Genomic DNA, 20586 nt, shown 5'->3' on the forward strand with positions numbered 1-20586 from the left:
AAACTAGGTTTGAATCCACAAACTTTTCTTTTATGTGCTTTCGTTTAGCACCATTTCACTCTATCGCCTTTTTCTTTGTTCTATATCATTCTCCTTCATCTCAAGACTGCACTCTTTTCGATGTTATTTCTGATTAAATTGAACAAGCCCTCTCTCTTTATCCAATAGCCAATATTATTGTTGTTGGTGACTTAAATGCTCATCACACTTGATGGCTTGGCTCTAGTATCAGTGACTCTGATGGCATTAAGATCTTCAACTTTTTTGTATGGTTCAGATTTTGCCACCTAACCTAAAGACAAAGCTGAACTGTTTGCTAAGAGCTTTTCATCAATATCATATCTTGATTCCACTAGTTGCGTTATACCTGATATTGCCATCAAACAGGTTGATCCATTGCTTGACATTCTTATCACTCCAGCTTCTGTATCAAAAGTGATTTCCTGCTTGAACTCTTCTACAGCTTGTGGTCCAGACAACATACCTGTTGTAGTCTTGCAGAAATGTTCTCCGAAGCTGTCATCTATACTTCCAAAACTATTTAACAAGTACTTATCAGAGTCTTGTTTTCCGGCATGCTGGAGAGCAGCATCTGTTATCCTTATTTTCAAAAATTCTGGAGAGCGATCTGACTTGTCTAACTACTGTTCCATTAGTCTTCTACCTATCATAAACAAGGTTTTTTAATCTTTAGTTAACAAACAATTAATCTCTTATCTTGAATCTAATAACTTACTTTCTGATCATCAATATGGATTTCGATCTTCTCGTTCTGCAGCCGATTTGCTAACAGTAATAACCGATAGGTTTTATCATGCATTAGAAAGAGGTGGAGAGGTTAAGGCTATCGCTCTTGACATTTCTAAAGCTTTTGATAAAGTTTGGCATGCTGGTCTTCTCCATAAGCTTTCTTCTTACGGTGTATCTGGTAACATCTTTATTGATTATTGAATCCTTTCTTTCCAATCGTAGTATAAAAGTTGTCCTCAATGGACAGCACTCTTCTTATTCTGTAACTTCAAGGGTTCCTCAAGGTTCATTACTTGGCCCTATACTCTTTTTAATTTACATTAACGATAGCTGATGATACTACCATTTATTATTGACATTATAAGAAGCCAACACTCTCTGATTGCAAGGAGGGGGCATCTGAACTTGAAAAGGATCTCACTTCTACTACAGTGGGGCTCACATTGGCTGGTAAACTTTAATTCAGTTAAAACTTAATTTTTTCAGCTAATTAGTACCGCAATAATTTATATCTTTCTATACCCTTCATCTTCTTGGATTAACTCTTACTTCTGATCTTTCTTGGAAAATATATATCAAATCCCTTGCAAAACTTGCATCTGCTAAGGTTGCATCTCTTTATTGCGCTCAGCACTTTCTTACTCTGGATTCTATTCTCTATCTCTATAAATCTCAAATCCGGCCTTATATGGAATACTGTTGCCATATCTGGGGTGGATCTTCTAATGATGCTCTTTCTCTTTTAGACAAGGTGCAAAAACGCATTGTAAGTATAGTTGGACCTGCTCTTGCAGCCAACTTCTAACCATTATCACATTGTCGTAATGTTGCTTCTCTTTCTCTTTTCTACCAATGCTATAATGGGCATTTATCTTTTTTCTGTGACTGTTCCTAAATGCTCCAAAAACTCTTATTCATCTAGTTTTTTTTCTCGAACATCAGTTGTTTGGAATTTGCTTCCTTCATTTTGCTTTCCTGATTCATATAATTTGCAATCTTATAAGTCTTTCAGCTGTCATCTTGCTCTACAATCTTCATCTTTTTCCCTTCCAGTAACTTTCAACTCTTACAGTGGTTGCTTGCAGCCTTGTTGAAAATAAAGATGTGAAGAAAAAAAAAAAATGTGTTTCATTCATAGGTTAAACATCAGCAAACAATTATTTTCTTAAAAACTTTTTTTAAATATGTGATCTTTAAAGTATTGCTTTAGATAACATGATATGACAAATTTATGTAACAATATGCTTCTTTAATATAAACTTACAATAAATTTCTTTTAAAAAAATAAAATAAAATTCAATAACTAATAAAATAATCTTTAATAAAATAAACTAACTTTCAATAAAATAATCTTTAGAAACTAAAATTAAATTTAGTATAATATAACTTTCAACTTTCTCTTTAGATACTTAAAGTAGTAGAGATTAGAGAGCTAAAGTTTTTCACATTTTGTCCACATAATGGCCCACTGTGCAGTGTTTATAATATTTTGTCTACATACTGACCTACTGTGCAGTGTTCTTAATATTTTGTTTACTTACTGCACACTGTGAGGGGTTTCTTAATTTTTTTGTTAAGCGTTTATTCTAATGCATTAAATTTTTTTTTTTTAAAACTTACTTGGATCTCTTATTGGAGACAACTCAAACTTTCTTTCTTTAGAACGACTCACATCTTTATGATAGTTATTACCATGGTAGTCATATCTAGCAGATCTCTCTGGGGGATATTCACCTTGGACATCATTATAATTATCATACTCTAAACAAATTTGATTAAAGATTTAAGTAAATTTTTTTAACAATTTAAGCACATTTAAATATATATATATATATATTAGGGTGACAATTTTTTAATTTTTTTTTTCCAAAAATTACCACTACATTTAAAGCTGTTCTCCGTCTCATTACAAATTTAAAAAGGTCCGGGAAAGTTGTTTTTGACCACTCTAAGTGCTTCATGTAAAAATTGATTTTTATGATATTTGACATTTTTTCTATTTTTTTTTTCACTTTTTGTTAACATTAAACTCAATTATTCTTTGTTATGAACTAATATAATGAATATTTCCTGCACATTTATGATTTTAGAAAACTAATTAAATATTGCATTTACAGATGAGGATGGGAAAAGCAAAAAAAATAAAAAACAATTCTTTATATATCTTAAATACAAATGTCAGAAGATCATTGTATCTACTTAAATCACCTATTTCTGAATTACCACCAATTGTCAAATTAGTACCTCAAAATTTTTCATTATTTAACTCTTATAAAACATAATCCTTCAACCTTTAAACACTTTGCGAAAAATTAAAAAAAGTTTAGCAGGATATTTTAACTTATATTTAAATAGGATGACTTTTGGATATTATTAATCTATTTGAAAATTTAAAGAAAAAAGAAGTGATATTTGTTTGTTTTTCTACTGAACAACTCTTTTTGTACAGTTACATATAAGCTTTGAATTATCAGCTCCATACCAATGGAACAGTTTTAAGACATTATCAATATCTTATTAGTTCTAGGTCAAATCGATTTAAAAGCTTAAAAACAAACTTTGCATGTACAAGTGGCAAAAGTTTTGATATGGTATACAAAGAAAACCCTACATGTCAGCGAGAAAATGAAAACTTTTGTCTCCTCCGAAAAATAGTAAACCTCTGGAAACTCTGCGGATTTGGCAACTATTTAATTTCTTAATCAAAAATTCTTGAAAAATTTGTAAAACTTCACAAAAAGTGGCAGCTTGTGGTAAAACAGGAAAAACTAACTTGAAAGATAGATATCAGAGAACAAAAAATTATAGAGTTTCATGTAAAGACATATAACATTATTTTGTAATATATGTAGATCTGTATAATAATATTTTATGCTAAGATTTAATGTGTTGAGTATGTTAATATATAGCTATAAGTAATTATTTTTAGGGTATAATGAAGGTCTTTTTGATATTGGAAAAGCAAACATAGAAGAAGTAATCCGTCAGAGTATCAATATGCCTTGAAACAAAGAAAGTATAATGGAAGATCTTTCATTCATTGAAGATCAGAGGAATGAAAGAGTTTAGTTCATTAGTCACATTAGAGATAAGGAATTAGAAGCAAGAGTTGAAAGAAGAATGGAGAAGTATGTTAGGTGTGAAAAATACAGGAAGAAAATGTTGACAGATGGCTCTTTTGAACCCATAATGGAAATTGAAGAAGATATTGCTATATGCCTTGAAGTCAATAAGTGTCTTTCAGCTGATTATGGTCTGGAAGTGGAACCAAATTGCAATAAAGAAAGGATATATTTAGAATCAGGTATTTATTTGCTTTATTAAATTGTTTATGTCCTTATCAAGCCTTTGTAAAAAAACTCCTTTATAGTTTATATTTTATCTAGATTCTAAAGATACGAGTACGAAGCAGAAAGAAGACAATTCCAATGAAATCCAAATATCTAAAATGAATAAAGAAAAATAATCACATGCAACTACTTGATCATAATATTAACAGAGATGGTCTTATAGCAATGACAACACCTTTAAGTGTAAGAAAAGAGATAAGTTACAGAGATCAAACTATGTTTATTGCTTGTGCAATGAACTACTTAGGTGTAGAAATGAAAGATTTAAAATCAAAGAGAGAGCCTGTAAGACAGAAACGCTATAAAACTGTAACACACAAAGGTATTGAAATACGAGAAATTTATAGAGATGAATTAAGAGATAAAAAACTTGTTCTCAATTTTGATGGTAAAGTTGTTAGCCATATTGAAGAAAAACTGAAACAGAAAATTAACCGCAATCGAATTGCTATTTCTGTTACAAGCCCAAAATGTAGGTATAAAGATGATCTTCTTCTTGGAGTTGTACAAAGTAAGACTGGAAAAGCACTTGATCAGGTTCTAGTTATACAAAATCTATTGGAGTATTTTGAAGTACCCGACCAGGTTTTTGCAGTTTGTACTGATACTACTGCTACAAATACAGGCAGATTGGAAGGAACAATTATGATTTTAACAAGAACTTTAAAGAAACCACTGCTTTGGTGTCGACATCATATTTACGAACTGCACATTACTCATGTGCAAAAAGCAATAAGTGAGATTAAAAGCAAAGGCCCAAATAATACACTTTATTCCAACTTTAGGAAGAGATGGGAGGAATTTTGCCATTAATTTTTGCTCCTGATGCTAAATATAAAATTAAAAGATTTTCTGAGAATTCACTCACTTTTGGTTCAGGCATATACAATTTATATTTTGAAGCAAAGAGTTTTATAGAGTTTTCTCTGAATAACACAACTTTCCCAAGGGATGATTACAAGCATCTTATAGAATATCTTGCTTTTTATTTTAACATCAACTCTGATAAGTTAAAAGATTTTAAAATTTATCAGCCTGATGCCTGTCATGCAGCTCATTTTATGGCAGATTCCATATATCACTTGGTACTTGAAATTTCATCACCGGTAATTAATTATCTACATGAACAACAAAAAGCAAACGTTTCTAAGATGGGTTTCATAATCGCAATTTTCCATGCACCCATGTTTTTGAAGTCTAGTCTTGCTGAGCATTCTGTTTTAAATGACTTTAGAGCTTTTAATAATGCACAAATTATAAAGAAAGAGTGGAACATAAAGGCAGGTAACGCACTGTTGAAGAGTATGCAAGCTCATTTTCGGTACTTGTCTCCTAAGGCAGTTATTATGGTTTTAGCTGATTCCCGTCTTGATCTTCTAACTAAATCAGCCATTTTAGAAACTTTACTTTCATATAAAGTACCTGAAATAGAACTTATGTATTTAGAAAAGCCAATAGTTGTTGTTCTTAATGATAACACTCAATTAAAAGACTTGATTACAGAGGAAAACTGGTTTATTTTTATCAAACTGGATTTAGTTAGTGAGATTAAGGTTTGGTTATATACCATTCATACTAAAGGCAACTTAGAAGATCTTGAATCTTACAACAACTTTGCTTTTTTTATAAAAAATTCAAGTGTCACAAATGATTGTGCGGAAAGAAATATCGGAATAATTCAGCAATTTGTTGGCTCATCGCTAAATGAAGAACAATGACAAAATATCCTATAAGTAGTCAGACAACATCGCAAATTAATATCTACAAATATTTCTCAAAAAGAATTAAGCTGTCTTTAATAAATATATATTAAAATATTAGAAAAATGTTTTTCTATAGTTGTTTTAATCTTACATGCCTTTTTTTTTTTAATTATACCACAAAAAACTGTTAAAAATGAGTTATTCGCATAAAACCCAAATTCTACATAGAGCACTTCCTCTAAGACTTGAATTTTTTTTGGTGAACTTCTAAGGTGAGATAGAACAGCTTTTCACATAGTGGTATTTCAAATTCAAAAAAAAGTAAAAAAGTTGAAAAAAAATTGTCACCCTAATATATATGTATATATATATATATATATATATATATATATATATATATATATATATATATATATATATATATATATATATATACATATATATATATATATATATTTATATATATATATATATATATATATATATATATAAATATATATATATATATATATATAAATATATATATGTATATATATATATATATATATACATATATATATATATATATATATTTATATACACGCACACACACACACAGGGTGTCAGACCAATGGCACCCCGTATACCTAATTAAAATAAACTAAGCAAGAACTAATTATTTTTATCAATTTAGCCATATATATATATATATATATATATATATATATATATATATATATATATATATATACATACATATATATACATATATATATATACATATATATACATACATACATACAAATATACATATATATATATATATTTATATATATATATATATATATATATATATATATATATATATATATATATATATATATATATATATATATATATATATATATGTATATATATATATATATATATATATATATATATATATATATATATATATATATATATATACATATATATAAAATTTTAAATCAACAAGTTTTTAGAAATAAGTAAATTAAACTTATTAAAAAATAGCAAGTACTTGAAAAACTAAGAAAACGTTAAAAAAAAAGTCAACAAAAGACATTTGATTTATTCTGTATTAGAAATCCTACCTCTATGTGTGGGTGAGGCTCTTTGATTGTACCTACCAACTAATCCACCATCATTATTGTTATAATTGCTATAGTTTCCTCTAAAGTTTCCTCTGCCTCCTCTATATCCGCGACCTCTACCTCTGTAGAAATGATGGCCTCGATTATTGTAATGCTCATTATCAGCATAATCATGATTCCAATCAGTTGTGTGGTCATCATTACTTCGAAAGTCTCTACTAAATATAATAAAATACAAATAACATAGTATATAACAACAACAATAACAAAATTGAAATGTGCAACTATCTAAAGTATAAAAACATAAAATATCTACATAAAAACAAAAGCTAATCATAACTTAACTTTTTATAAATTCCTTTTTTTTTTCAGTCAAATATCACAAAATATTTTTCTAGTTTATTAACTTTGCACAGCAAAAAAAATTTTTAGACAATTTTTGCACTGTTTACTAATTTGAGGATTGCGGTTTCAATGCCCATGGGCCAAAATTCACTTATACTGGACAAAATTCATAACTAATTTAATATTAAGGCTGTATTGACTAAAATTAGGATGAGTAATAATATGATGTCTGTGCTTCTTATGAAGGTGTTATTTTTTAATTTGTTGCTATGGATACTAAATTTCCGATAGCAAAAATCTAGTTTTGGTATTTGTATATTTTTACAGGTGCTATGTTTAACAAATTTTACATAAGTATCAATATGAGGTCGCGCTTTTTAAAAAAGTGAATATATTTTTTATTTAGTTAATATGGATACCTAATTTTGCTTAGCAGCAACTAACTTTTATTAGTTGCGTATGTTTTATTTGTGCTATGTACACGATTTAGTACATGTTTTATTATGAGATCCTTGCTCGTGAAAAGCAAAACTTATTTAACTTTAATATGATTAACTAGTGTTATTACACATTGCTAGATAAACTTGTTTTCCTGTAAAAAAAAAAAAATATTCTAGCTTAATTAATTAGTTTTTCTAATTAGCAGATTTTACAAGTGTCTACAGAATTTTTAAAATTTGTATGGTCATATTGTTCTTATGCATTCACAATAACAAAACGTAAAAGAAAACCAAAGTGGCGCTTGGTGGCAGCCAGATTTATGAAATTATTAAAGCAAACATATATAAGCTTTAAAATATCTGAGTAGAAAAGCAAGATGTAGCAATAAAAAAATATTGTAAATACTTTTAAAATCTAGATAGTATATAAATTTATAATATAATATTTTAAAAAGCGCAGTATTTTATGTAAATGTTAATTATTTCCATCGATTTTTTAAACAACATTTTTCTTTTTATAATTTTTTTTTCTAATTTACATTCGCAGCTACTGCAACCACAGCATTAGTATATTCATTAAAACTTTAAGTGTATATAAGCGGTTTTTAGTTGTTTTTAATGGTTTGAAACCATATAGACATCAAAATTCTGATTTTGGTTTTTATACTTTTGTCCAGTCACTGGCCCACTGTGCATCATCATCATTATCAGCATCATTGCCATCATCATCATTATCATCATCATCATCATCATCATTATTATCATCATCATCACCATCATCATCATCATCATCATCATCATCATCATCATCATCATCATCATCATCATCATCATCATCATCATCATCATCATCATCATCATCATCATCATCATCATCATCATCATCAAAATATCTTTATAATGGTTTGAAACCATTTAGACAACAAAATTCTGATATTGGTTTTTATGCTTTTGTCCAGTCACTGGCCAACTGTGCAATGGTGAGGTTAGTTTTAATTTTGGGTTGCTGTGGATACCTAAATTGCTTAGCAACTATATATTATATTAACCATAATAAATATAAATTGGACAAAAGTAATAACTTCTAAAATATTTATTGGATTACTCCTATAGATACCGTATTTAGTATTTTTCATACTACAAATGTAGTGGCATTATGGATTTTTTATTTGGTTGATTGTGACAACTGAAATGCCTGGCAACCGTCCATTTTGCATAGTTACTAGCTTAAGTGACTTTCTTAAATCATTAAAGTTATAAACTAGACTAATGTGTCAGTCTGATTGAAAACTATTTTATGCATTTGAAAGATTAAACACATAGCCAATTACTAATTTTAGGTGTTTCATGCAGTTCCATGACTCGATTTTATATTACTACTACATTATCCATATAAAAATAGAACTTGAAGATTAAACATATTTGTGTATATAAAAACATTAAAGTTTTGGTTTAAAATTATATTTTATACTAAAACTTGGTATATTCTGATAATTGTAAAACAGCTTTAGCTTTTTCTTTTTTACCATCCTAATACAAAAGTTTTAAAGATGAAAAAGATAATTTAGCAACAAAAGTTTTAAAGATGAAAAAGAAAAATTTAGCACAAAGGTTTTTCTATAAAACATAGAAACTTTAGAAGGTTTTACTATAAAACATAAACACTTTAAAGTCGGCAGTTAGGTCGGCATTGCAGAATGCCAACCCTTATCCCGAGGGCTGTATATATATATATATGTTTGTATATATATATATATATATATATATATATATATATATATATATATATATATATATATATATATATATATATATCCCAAGGGCTGAAAATATATATATATATATATATATATATATATTACAAAATTTATAAATATTGACAAAGCTGAATATCATGGTTAACAAGTGTGCTGCATATGGTTGTAAAACTGGATACAACAGTTCTTTGGAAGATATAAAAATTGTTTCTTTTTTAGTTAAAAAATCAACACTACCATTGCTTTGAGAAGATCACCTAAAACTCATATTTATCAAGAAGATGAAATTAGTTTTTTTTTTAAATGAGAAACTGAATTTAACAAGTTAAACAGTAAGCATTCATCAGAAGGTTTTCAATTTAAAAACATCTCAATTGTTTAATTTATTACAATTTAAAAACTGATCTTTTAACACATTTTCCATCAGTTCTTGAGTCAATAAAAATTGACTTAAGAACTGATGGAAATGTGTACCTTTGTAATTGACTCAAGAACTGATGGACTGTTTATGTGTACCTTTGTAATATATTAGAAATAATGTTCCATTTCGTCCATGGTTAACTAAAGGTTATGATTAGACATGCTTAATTATAAAGTCTCTTCTAAAAAAGCATATGAAATTTTACTTGAATCATTTTCATTACCTTCCATTTCTTTATTAGATAAAATAAAAAAAGCTGTTAAAATGCTTCGTGAGGTTTAATACATGAAGATATAATACTAATTGTAGATGAATTTTATCTTCAGAAACAGGCACAATACTGTAGTGGTGTCTATGTGGGTGCAGATGACAATGGCATGTCATCTGCACCCACATAGACACCACTACAGTATTGTAGTGGTGTACACCATCTGTACAAAGGAGTTGTTGCATTTATGATTGTTAGTTTAAAGAGATCTATTCCTTATATTATAAAAGCAGTACCTGAAGTTAACATAAGTGGTAAATGGCTTTCAGAGCAAATATCAGATTCTGTTAATTTTCTTTCTCTATCTGGTTTTAAAATTCGAGGAGTTGTTACTGACATCAAGCAAATGCATTTAGTTTGCTTCATTTCAAATTTGGTCAAATTTATTTATTTATCATCCTGACAGTTCAAATATTAAAATATACTTATTTTATGATAGTGTTGATATTGTTAAAAATATCAGAAATAATTTATTACACTGTAAAAAATTTGTCTTTCCATCATTTACATATAATATAAAAGATGACGCCTATAACTGTCCAGCTGGTTATATTACTTGGGGAGATTTCATCTTCTACATTCTAAAGATGAACAACTTCAAGGTAATTTAAAAAAAGCTTCAAAAATTACATATTAAAGTCTTCACCCTGATATTAAGAAACAAAATGTTTCTCTTGCGCTATCGATTTTTGATGAAACAACAATTGCAAGTTTTAAAAGTTTTTTTCCAGAACTAAAATAATTTGTTAAACAAAATTTGACGAAATTGTTGTTTCAAATTCTCAAATTCGAAACAATAATTTAGTCCAAATAAACTTGTTAATGAAATAATTTTTGATGATGGTAAAACAACTTTTTTTTGACAACTTGTTAATTGGATTGAACTTTGGCAAAAAATTTTTTACTTTATTAAAATAGACCTCACTGCTTTCATCACAACTCTGCTTTCTCAAGCAATGCTTACCCAGCTGCAGGATCCCGCGGGTTCAAACAATGCTTATAGATGAGCTTATCAAAGAGGGATAATTTTATATACTTACTTCACAACTTCAAAGTGACCCTATAGAGTGTAGATTTTCTCAATATCGACAGATGAGTGATGGGAGATTTCTAGTAACTATTTCTAGTAATTTCTAGTATGTTTTATATAATATATAACTATTTCACAACTATTAGCTAACTAAAAACAAATTACAATACTATTAAATTAACTACTAAACAATTTCCGTCCTGTAACAATACAAATATAAACCCAAACATCCACTAAACAAATAGTAGCAAAATTAAACTTTTACTACTTGCCTGATGATTGCAGTAACACATAAAATTCAGAGTTGCAATATTAAACTATATTATAAACATTAGCACTTAGCTAATTCCTGGTACTGTGGGTAACATTAACATATATACTATATAGCTCTAGTTTATCTATTGAGCACTTATTTAAGTATGCAATATTATACATGATAGTATAAAGATATTTTCTTAATTCATATATATACACTTATGTGTATATATATGTATGTATATATATACACACACATACACACACACATAATATACATTGATATATATGTTTATAAATACACAAATCGCTAGTATGAAAGTCATGCTAGAAAGCCAGTTTTCTGTGAACACTTTTTTTATTTGTAATATTTATTTCCACTAATAGTATAATATTAACATTATCTATTTAGCTCAGATGAGATTTTGATTAATATATTTAGATAATATTATTAGTACTGCTTAAAAGTTTCTTTTGTGTCTGTACCAATACGCCAAATTATTACCAAATCTATTTTATATATGTCCATAATTTAATTATGGACATATATAAAATAGAAAAAAAAACATATATTTTTTTTCCTCTAACAATATTACCAATATTTTTGTCTACATTACCAACATTTTTCTCTACGTTACCTATATTTTTCTCTTCATTACCAATATTTTTCTCTAACTTTTCTCTAACCACCTGATTTATTAAAATATTTTAAAAAACAAAATTTATAAGATTGTACACATAAAAACAAGTTTTTCTGTTTTCAGAATTTTTATATTTGGATACTTTTTGGTTTAAAACCTAAAAAAAAATTTCATTAAATTAATAGATCACCTGCCCAAACCAAAACCCTAAGTTGATGTGGCCACTCTCCTTTCATTTTCTATCTATTTAAGCCAGGCTATGTATGCACACTCCTTGCATGTTCTACCTATATAAGTCAATCAATGTATGTACGCTTTATGTATGTTCTACCTGTATAAGTCATTCTATGTATGTACACTCCTAGCATGTTCTACCTACTTAAGTTAATCAATGTAGGTACACTCCCTGCATGTTCTACCTATTAAGTCAGTCAATGTATATTCACTCCCATCAATAAAACAAAAATTAAAAAAATTAAAAATAAATATTTAAACAGTAAAAAGTGATTAAAAAAACACAACATCATTGACTAAAAAAGACTTTCTGGCCATAACTATTGCAGTTTTTTAAAAAAATTATAAAACCAAATGTACTTCCGCAACTATGTAACTTTTTTAACATTTAAGCGACCTTTAAATGTCACTTAGTTGTTGATGGTTGCTTAAATGCTTTACATATATAAATAAATAAATAAATATATATTTATATATATATATATATATATATGTGTGTGTATATTTATATATATATATATATTTATATATATATATGTATATATATGTATGTGTGTATATATATATATATATATGTATATGTATATGTATATATATATATATATATATATATATATATATATATATATATATATATATATATATATATATATATATATATTTATATATATCAGGCCTTGTTAAAAAGTGTTACGCAGCTCGCATTTTGCTTGCGAAAAGGCGATTTGCCTATGCGTTCAGCAGTTTTGCACTACGCAAAAACTTTTATCTTTTAGAATATTTAAATTATCTTTTGATGTCGTTAACTTAACGTAAGTAAAAGCATTTAACCGCAACTGTAAACTAATAGATTTTTTGTTAAAGAAACAGTTTGTTTAATAATTTTTTTATTGTTGTTAAAAATTAGTTACAAAAAATTTTTTTTTTTTTTTTTTTTTTTTAAACATCTTCGCTTCCAACAAGGCTGCAAGCAGCCACTAATTAAAGTTGGAAGTTACTGTAAGAGAAAAGATGAAGATTGTAGAGCAAGATAACGATTGACGGACGATTTAAAAGATTGCAAATTATATGAATCAGGAAAGCAAGATGAAGGAAGCGAATTCCAAAGAGCTGATGTTCGAGGAAAAAAACTAGACGAATAAGCGTTTTTGGAGCACTTGGGAACAGTCACAGAAAAAGGATGACACTTAATTGAATGACGAGTAACACGAGAATGAATTTTAGTAGATGGCACAAGAGACGTTAGCTCTTTCGAGCAGTGCCCATTATAGTATTTGTAGAAAAGAGAAAGAGAAGCAACATTACGACGATGTGATAATGGTTGAAGGTTGGCTGCAAGAGCAGGTCCAACTATGTTTACAATGCGTTTTTGCACCTTGTCTAAAAGAGAAAGGGCATCATTAGAAGATCCGCCCCAGATATGGCAACAGTATTCCATACAAGGCCGGATTTGAGATTTATAGAGGTAGAGAATAGAATCCAGAGTAAGAAAGTGACGAGCTCGATAAAGAGATGCAACCTTAGCAGATGCTAATTTTGCAACCGATTTGAAATATGGTTTCCAAGAAAGATTGGAAGTAAGAGTTAATCCTAGAAGATGAAGAGTAGGTGACTCATCGAGTACATCACCGTTCATAAATATAGGAAGATCTAAATTATTGCGATAACGATTGGCTGAAAAAAATTGAGTTTTATCTGAATTAAAGTTCACCAGCCACTGTGAGCCCCATGCTGTAGCAGAAGTGAGATCCTTTTCAAGCTCAAATGCCCCCTCCAGGCAATCAGAGGGTGTTGGTTTCTTATCACGACAAGAATAAATGGTAGTATCATCAGCAAACAATGCCACCTTAGATGTGAGAATATCTGGAAGATCGTTAATGTAAATTAAAAAGAGTATAGGGCCAAGGATAGAACCTTGAGGAACCCCTGAAGTTACAGAATAAGAAGAAGAGTGTTGTCCATCGAGGACAACTTTTATGCTACGATTGGAAAGGAAGGATTCAATGATCTTAAAGATGTTGCCGGATACACCATAAGAAGAAAGCTTATGGAGAAGACCAGCATGCCAAACTTTATCAAACGCTTTTGAAATGTCAAGAGCGATGGCCTTAACCTCTCCACCTTCATCTAATGCACGATAAAACCTGTCAGTTATTACTGTTAGCAAATCAGCTGTAGAACAAGAAGATCGAAATCCATATTGATGGTCAGAAAGTAAGTTATTAGATTCAAGATGAGAAATTAAGTGTTTGTTAATTAAAGATTCAAAAACCTTGCTTATGATAGGAAGAAGACTTATGGGACGGTAGTTAGACGAATCAGATCGCTCCCCAGAATTTTTGAAGATAGGGATAACAGATGCGGCTTTCCAGCAGGCTGGAAAACAAGACTCTGATAAGCACTTGTTGAATAGTTTTGAGAGTATAGACGACAGCTCTGGAGAACACTTCTGCAAGACAATAACAGGTATGTTGTCTGGGCCACAAGCTGTAGAAGAGTCTAGACAGGAAATCACTTTAGATACAGATGCTGAAGTGATATGAATGTCAAGCAATGAATCAACCTGTTTGTTGGCAATATCAGGTAGAATGCAATTAGTGGAATCAAGAGATGATATTGATGAAAAGTTTTTAGCAAACAGTTCGGCTTTGTCTTTAGGTGAGGTGACAAAGTCTGAACCATACAAGAGAGGTGGAATTATAGATTTGCCCTTATTATTGATATTATTAAAGATTCTCCAGAAGTCACGAGAGCCTAATTTTTGAGATGAGATACGAGATTTCATGACCTGAGAATAGCGGGTTTTGGCGTTAGACAAAACCTTTTTACAGTTGTTTCTAGCAGTAATAAACAGACGTCTGTTTTCTGGAGAATTGTTTTGCTGATAAATATGGAAGTAACGGTTTCGATGTGCAATCGCAGCAGCACAGTGTGAGGAAAACCATGGAGGAGAGTGAGGCTTGACCTGGAATCGTCGAGAGGGAATAAAAGATTCCATGCCAGCCTGAATCCACGAAGTTATATAAGAAGCACATTTGTCGACAGGAAGTTGAAAGATTTCTACGCAAGGGCCATCACGAAGAAAATCACGGAAAGAATCCCAGTCAGCTTTACTGTAGTTGTAAGAGGTTCGATAGTATTCAGGTGATGAAGAAGAATGAGATATTAGTTTTAAAGAGATCAAACTGTGATCAGAAGCACCTAAGGGTGAATGTGGAGAAACTGAGCACTGACTAGGATCAGAAACAAGACATAAGTCGAGTAGAGAAGGTAAATGATTAGGGTTGTCAGGAAAGCGAGTTGGAAAGTTGACTATTTGAGTTAGGGATTGAGAAAGGCAAAAGTTGTGGGCTTTAATGCCTGCAGAGTCACTGACACTAGAGCCAAGCCATTCAGAGTGGTGAGCATTAAAGTCACCGACAACAACTATATTAGCTGATGGATAAAGAGAGAGGGCTTGGTCAATATGATCAGAAATAACATCAAAAAGAGTACAGTCTTGAGATGAAGGAGATCGATATAGAACAAAGAGAAAGGCAATAGAGTGAAGTGGTGCTAAACGAAAGCACATGAAAGAATAGTCTGTGGATTCAAACCTAGTTTCACGACAAACAGGTGAATTCTTACGAATGTAAATGCCCAGGCCAAGCATGTGACTATTGGAGTCTTTACGAATCAGAGGAAGATAACCATCAACACTAAGATCACAAGATGAGACAGCCGAACTCAAATTAGTCTCACAAAGAGCAAGTAGGTCTGGTGAACTTTGCAAGAGATAAGACTCAACAGAAGAAAAGTTACTTCGAAGACCACGAATATTAGTGAATGATAGGTTTAGAGAACTTGGTGATGATGATGGTTTTTTGTGTTTTATAGTTTTTGGTACTTTATTCATTTTTAAATTAGATTGAAGAACTTGACTCAAAGCTTGACTCAAGAACTTGACTCAAAACTTGACTCAAACTTGACTCAAATAAAGTGTTTTAAGTTTTATCTTAAGGAATTAAATATATAAATTCCTTTTAAATATAAAAATTATTTTTTGTCATAATAGTTTAAAAAAATGCACGATAAATTTTGATGTAAACATTTTATTAAAAAGATATTTTGCTTATTGTTAATTCAATAACGTAAAGTTTTAACGACGCTCGTTTAACTTATGAAAATAAATTATGATCATGAATATGTTATCGGTAACTGATAAATAAATAAAAACTCTTTATTTAAAAACATTATTAAGAGTTTACAAAATAAATAAGAAAAAAATTATAAACAGTTAATAAACTAACCAAAAACCAACTATAAAATTATAAGAAAATAAACAAATATTACGTTTTATGAAAAAAATATTTTTTTCAAAATAAAATTTAGTTCATATTTGAAAAAAATGATAAAAATGATTTTTCAAATAAGAACTAAGATTTTGTTTGTAACTTTTGTTGTAGTGAAGAAAAAAAACTGTCTGCATGATTTTTAACGCGTTAATAAAATAACTTTAATAACAATGTGGTACTTAAAAATATGCTAGTGACGCAATATAACTTCTAACAATACAAAATATATTTGCTTAGTTGAGTTACTTTGAAAAGCGTTACACGTTTTCGTTACCCAACGAAATCTCGTAACAAGGCCTGATATATATATATGTGTGTGTGTATATATATATATATATGTGTGTGTGCGTGTGTGTGTGTGCGTGTGTGTGTGCGTGTGTATGATGGGATTCAAGCAATATACACCAGTTTTGGGAAATTTTTTTTTTTCTATAATTGATGATATGAGAATATTATTACTTAAAAAATATATAAAAACATAGGTCTCTATTTATTATCAGTTTAAATTATTAGAAATTGCCCTAATCTGAGCTACATACATGGATCTCTCATACATGGATCTAATCTTATTACCTCTCCCAAGGATAAACAATTTGCAAAGGACTTTTCCTCTAATTCATCTTTTGAACCTGATCACATTCTTCCTGTCATCCCAAAGAAACAGGTAAATCCACTGTTAGACATCTAAATCAATTCAGCTCACAGTATTACAAAATCTGCATCCAAATCCAGCTCACAGTATTATAAATTAATAATTACAAAAGTGTTTTTCTCATCACTCTCGTTACTCTCTGAACTATTGAATATATATTGCAACAAGTGCTAAACTGAATATATATTGCAACAAGTGCTAAACTGAATATATATTGCAACAAGTGCTAAACTGAATATATACTGCAACAATTGCTTAACTGAATATATATTGCAACAAGTGCTAAACTGAATATATATTGCAACAAGTGCTAAACTGAATCTTGTTTTCCTGCCTTCTGTAATATAGTTTGTGTGGTTCCAGTTTCTAAAAACTATTGAGATTGTTCAGATCCCTTGAACAATTAGTTCAATCAGTCTTCTTAAAATTATTAGCAAAGTCTTCGAATTTTTTATTAACAAACTTAAAGCTTATTTAATATCTCATCTTCAGTCTAACATCTTTCTGACAATCCACTTGTTTTATTGCTGACTTTATGTTTTATTGTTAACTGTTATAACAGAAAATATTGTGCATTAGATAGAAATAGATAGATTTGATATTGCTCTTGGCATATCAAAGACTTTTGATAAAGTCTGACCTGCTCGTTTTCTCCATAAGCTGTCTTTAAAAAAAGGAAAAAAAGAGTGTCTTGGGGAAGTGATCTTAAAATTTTTTTTTAACTACAGAATAAAAGTTGTTGATGATGGACAACATTCTCTGATATTTTCCATAACTTACTGAAAAGATTCCATTCTTGGAACGAGTACCAAAACATTCCATTTTTGGTCCTATGGTGTTCCTCATCTATATTATTAATTTTCCTAGTTGTTTCTTGTATATAATATTGTTATCATATATGAGCTGGCTTTTCTAATGAAGCTTTCTCTCTTATAGACAAGATCTGAAAATGCAATACAAATGTTATTGGAATGGTTCGAGCTGCCAAGCTTAAGCCTCTGTTCCATCGTTGTAAAGTTCTCTTTCTCTCTTTGCACCTCTTTTTCCTCTCTCTGCACCTCTTTCTCCTTTCTACAAATACTACAATGAGCACTGCTCAAGCAAGCTATGATCACTTAAAACTCAAACTTGCACGACATGTTATTTAGCAAAGTTGCATCATTTTACTGCAACTGTTCCTTCATGCTCAAAAAACTTTTACTCATTGACTTTTTTTCCTTGTGAAAACATTAGTGTCTCCATCTTTATTTTTTCCTGCCTTCAAAAAGCAAAAACATGATTTGATTTTGTAGATGCTTACAAAAAGTTTTTGTGACACATGCTTATGATAAAAAATACCTCAACATAGCATATTGTTTTGAAAGGAAAATAAAGACCATTAGAAGCACAGTGGAATCCAAGAATCATAAAAAAAATGTTGTTTAAATGCAAAAAAGCGATGTCAAAAAATATTTGACCTTTTTAACTACAAAATAATAATATTTTATTGATAAACTTTTGAATATTTTTTATTTTGTAGTTCATATATTTTTATTTATAAAGTAGAATATTTAAGAGTATTAAATGTAAGTGGAGTAATATATAACTATAATGCTTATATATAACTATAATGTTTATATATAACTATAATGTTTATATATAACTACCCAATGCATAGAATTTAACTATAACTAGAAGTAAAACATAAACATTAGATGCAAAAATATTTTTGATAAAAATAAAAAGTTTTGAATAAGTTTACTAATCTAAATCTTTTATCCTTAATTTTATAAAGTTTAAAAGAAAAACTGAAAAGTTAAAGGAGAAACATACTTATCCTCTCGATAATATTCTCTCTGATTATCAATGTTATCCCTTGTATCTCTGTAATCGTATCTGTTATTTTGATTTCGATTATTACACCTGTCATCCATATTATGATTTCGATCATCAAAGCGCATATCTGTTCGTCTTTCATCACAGTCATTATCATGCCAGGACAACTGATTATAATCATTGTTTCTTTTATTATAATGATTATATGTTTGGCGATTGTCTATTCTACTTGTAAATCTATCATCACTATTGTACTGATCAGTTCGTTTGTTTCTGTGAAAATCATCATGACGACGATTATCTAAATCTTCTTGATCATATTGGCGGACTTGGTTTTGTCGCCTTTCAGGGATTCGATCATCGCAATTTTTATCAAAATCCCTAAAGTTTTTTTTTATACGATTCTGCATATCTGTATTTTGTCTACCAACAAAATGTGATCTTTCATAAAAAGTCTCTTTTCCTCTATCATTAAAGTTGTATGTTTTTCTTTTTTTCTTAACTCTTTCATCATGTTCTGATTCAGAGGTTAAACCAACACTATCTAAAATATTAAAACCTTTGTAAGTATTTAAAAGTTAATGTGTTGATCAAACAATATATAAGATTGTTTAGCCTAAAATTAAAATAATAAAAAGCACATAAAAAAATTTTGTTACCATATTATTATGTGAACATGACAATTTGTGGATGTGTGGATAATAGGAAAATACTAGATATGTAGAAATTTAGTAGATTGTAGTTTAATAGATGTAGTTTAGTATTATACTGATGCTAGTAAGCTAGTAGATAATGTAGTAAAATGTAGATATTTATGAGTAAGTTAGTAGATATCGTAGTAAAATGTAGATATTTATGAGTAAGTTAGTAAATATTGTAGTAAATTGTAGATATTTATGAGTAAGTTAGTAGATATTGTAGTAAGATGTAGATATTATGAGTTTTAGATTTTTTATGTATGTCAACATTTGTAATGTATGTTAGCTAAAACCAACTTATTTTTTATCGCACACTGTTTGCTATGTCACTAGTATTAATTTATTACTACTATTATTCTTATTTGCATATCTTTTTATTAAATTATCAGATTATGAGTCAACCAAATAGAAATGTTTTTTTAATATATACAAAACAAAGTATTTATATAATGCAAGTAATCTTGCAAATGGTACAGAGGATCCTATTATAATGAAAATGATCTCTGATGAATTATAAAAAATAAAATGACTAAAATATATTAGTAACATGACAATACTCAGAAATAAATAAATAGTTATGTGTATAATTTTAGATTAACTCGATATAAAAAGGTTGAAAAAAAAGATAAATCCTAAGCTGCAGAAAAGTTTTATTTTGTTGAGGCTTTTTTTGTTTGTTTTTTTGTTTTCATAAAATATATTTTGTACTACTTGTGATAGATATTTAAAAATTAAGATCTTAAACATAAATGATATAAATTAAGATCTTAAACATAAAAGATATAAATTAGGATCTTAA

General features: G+C 28.9%; 1 protein-coding gene across 4 annotated transcripts in view; it reads right to left on the reverse strand.

Moving 5' to 3' along the window:
* LOC100212507 (uncharacterized protein DDB_G0283697) overlaps positions 1 to 20586 on the reverse strand; it is an 85803-nt gene that overhangs the window by 28536 nt on the left and 36681 nt on the right. For 2 of the 4 annotated variants that reach the window (XM_065788142.1, XM_065788143.1), the window contains exons 7-9: positions 19087 to 19633; positions 6898 to 7115; positions 2371 to 2511 (exon numbers count right to left, since the gene is read on the reverse strand). In XM_065788142.1, coding sequence (XP_065644214.1) covers positions 2371 to 2511; positions 6898 to 7115; positions 19087 to 19633 — 906 coding nt within the window. The remainder of the gene's footprint in view (positions 1 to 2370; positions 2512 to 6897; positions 7116 to 19086; positions 19634 to 20586) is intronic. The other 2 variants (XM_065788145.1, XM_065788144.1) reach the window with 1 other exon arrangement.

The sequence above is a fragment of the Hydra vulgaris genome, chromosome 01 (assembly GCF_038396675.1).
Source record: "Hydra vulgaris chromosome 01, alternate assembly HydraT2T_AEP".
In the NCBI taxonomy this organism is placed as follows: Eukaryota; Metazoa; Cnidaria; class Hydrozoa; order Anthoathecata; family Hydridae; genus Hydra; species Hydra vulgaris.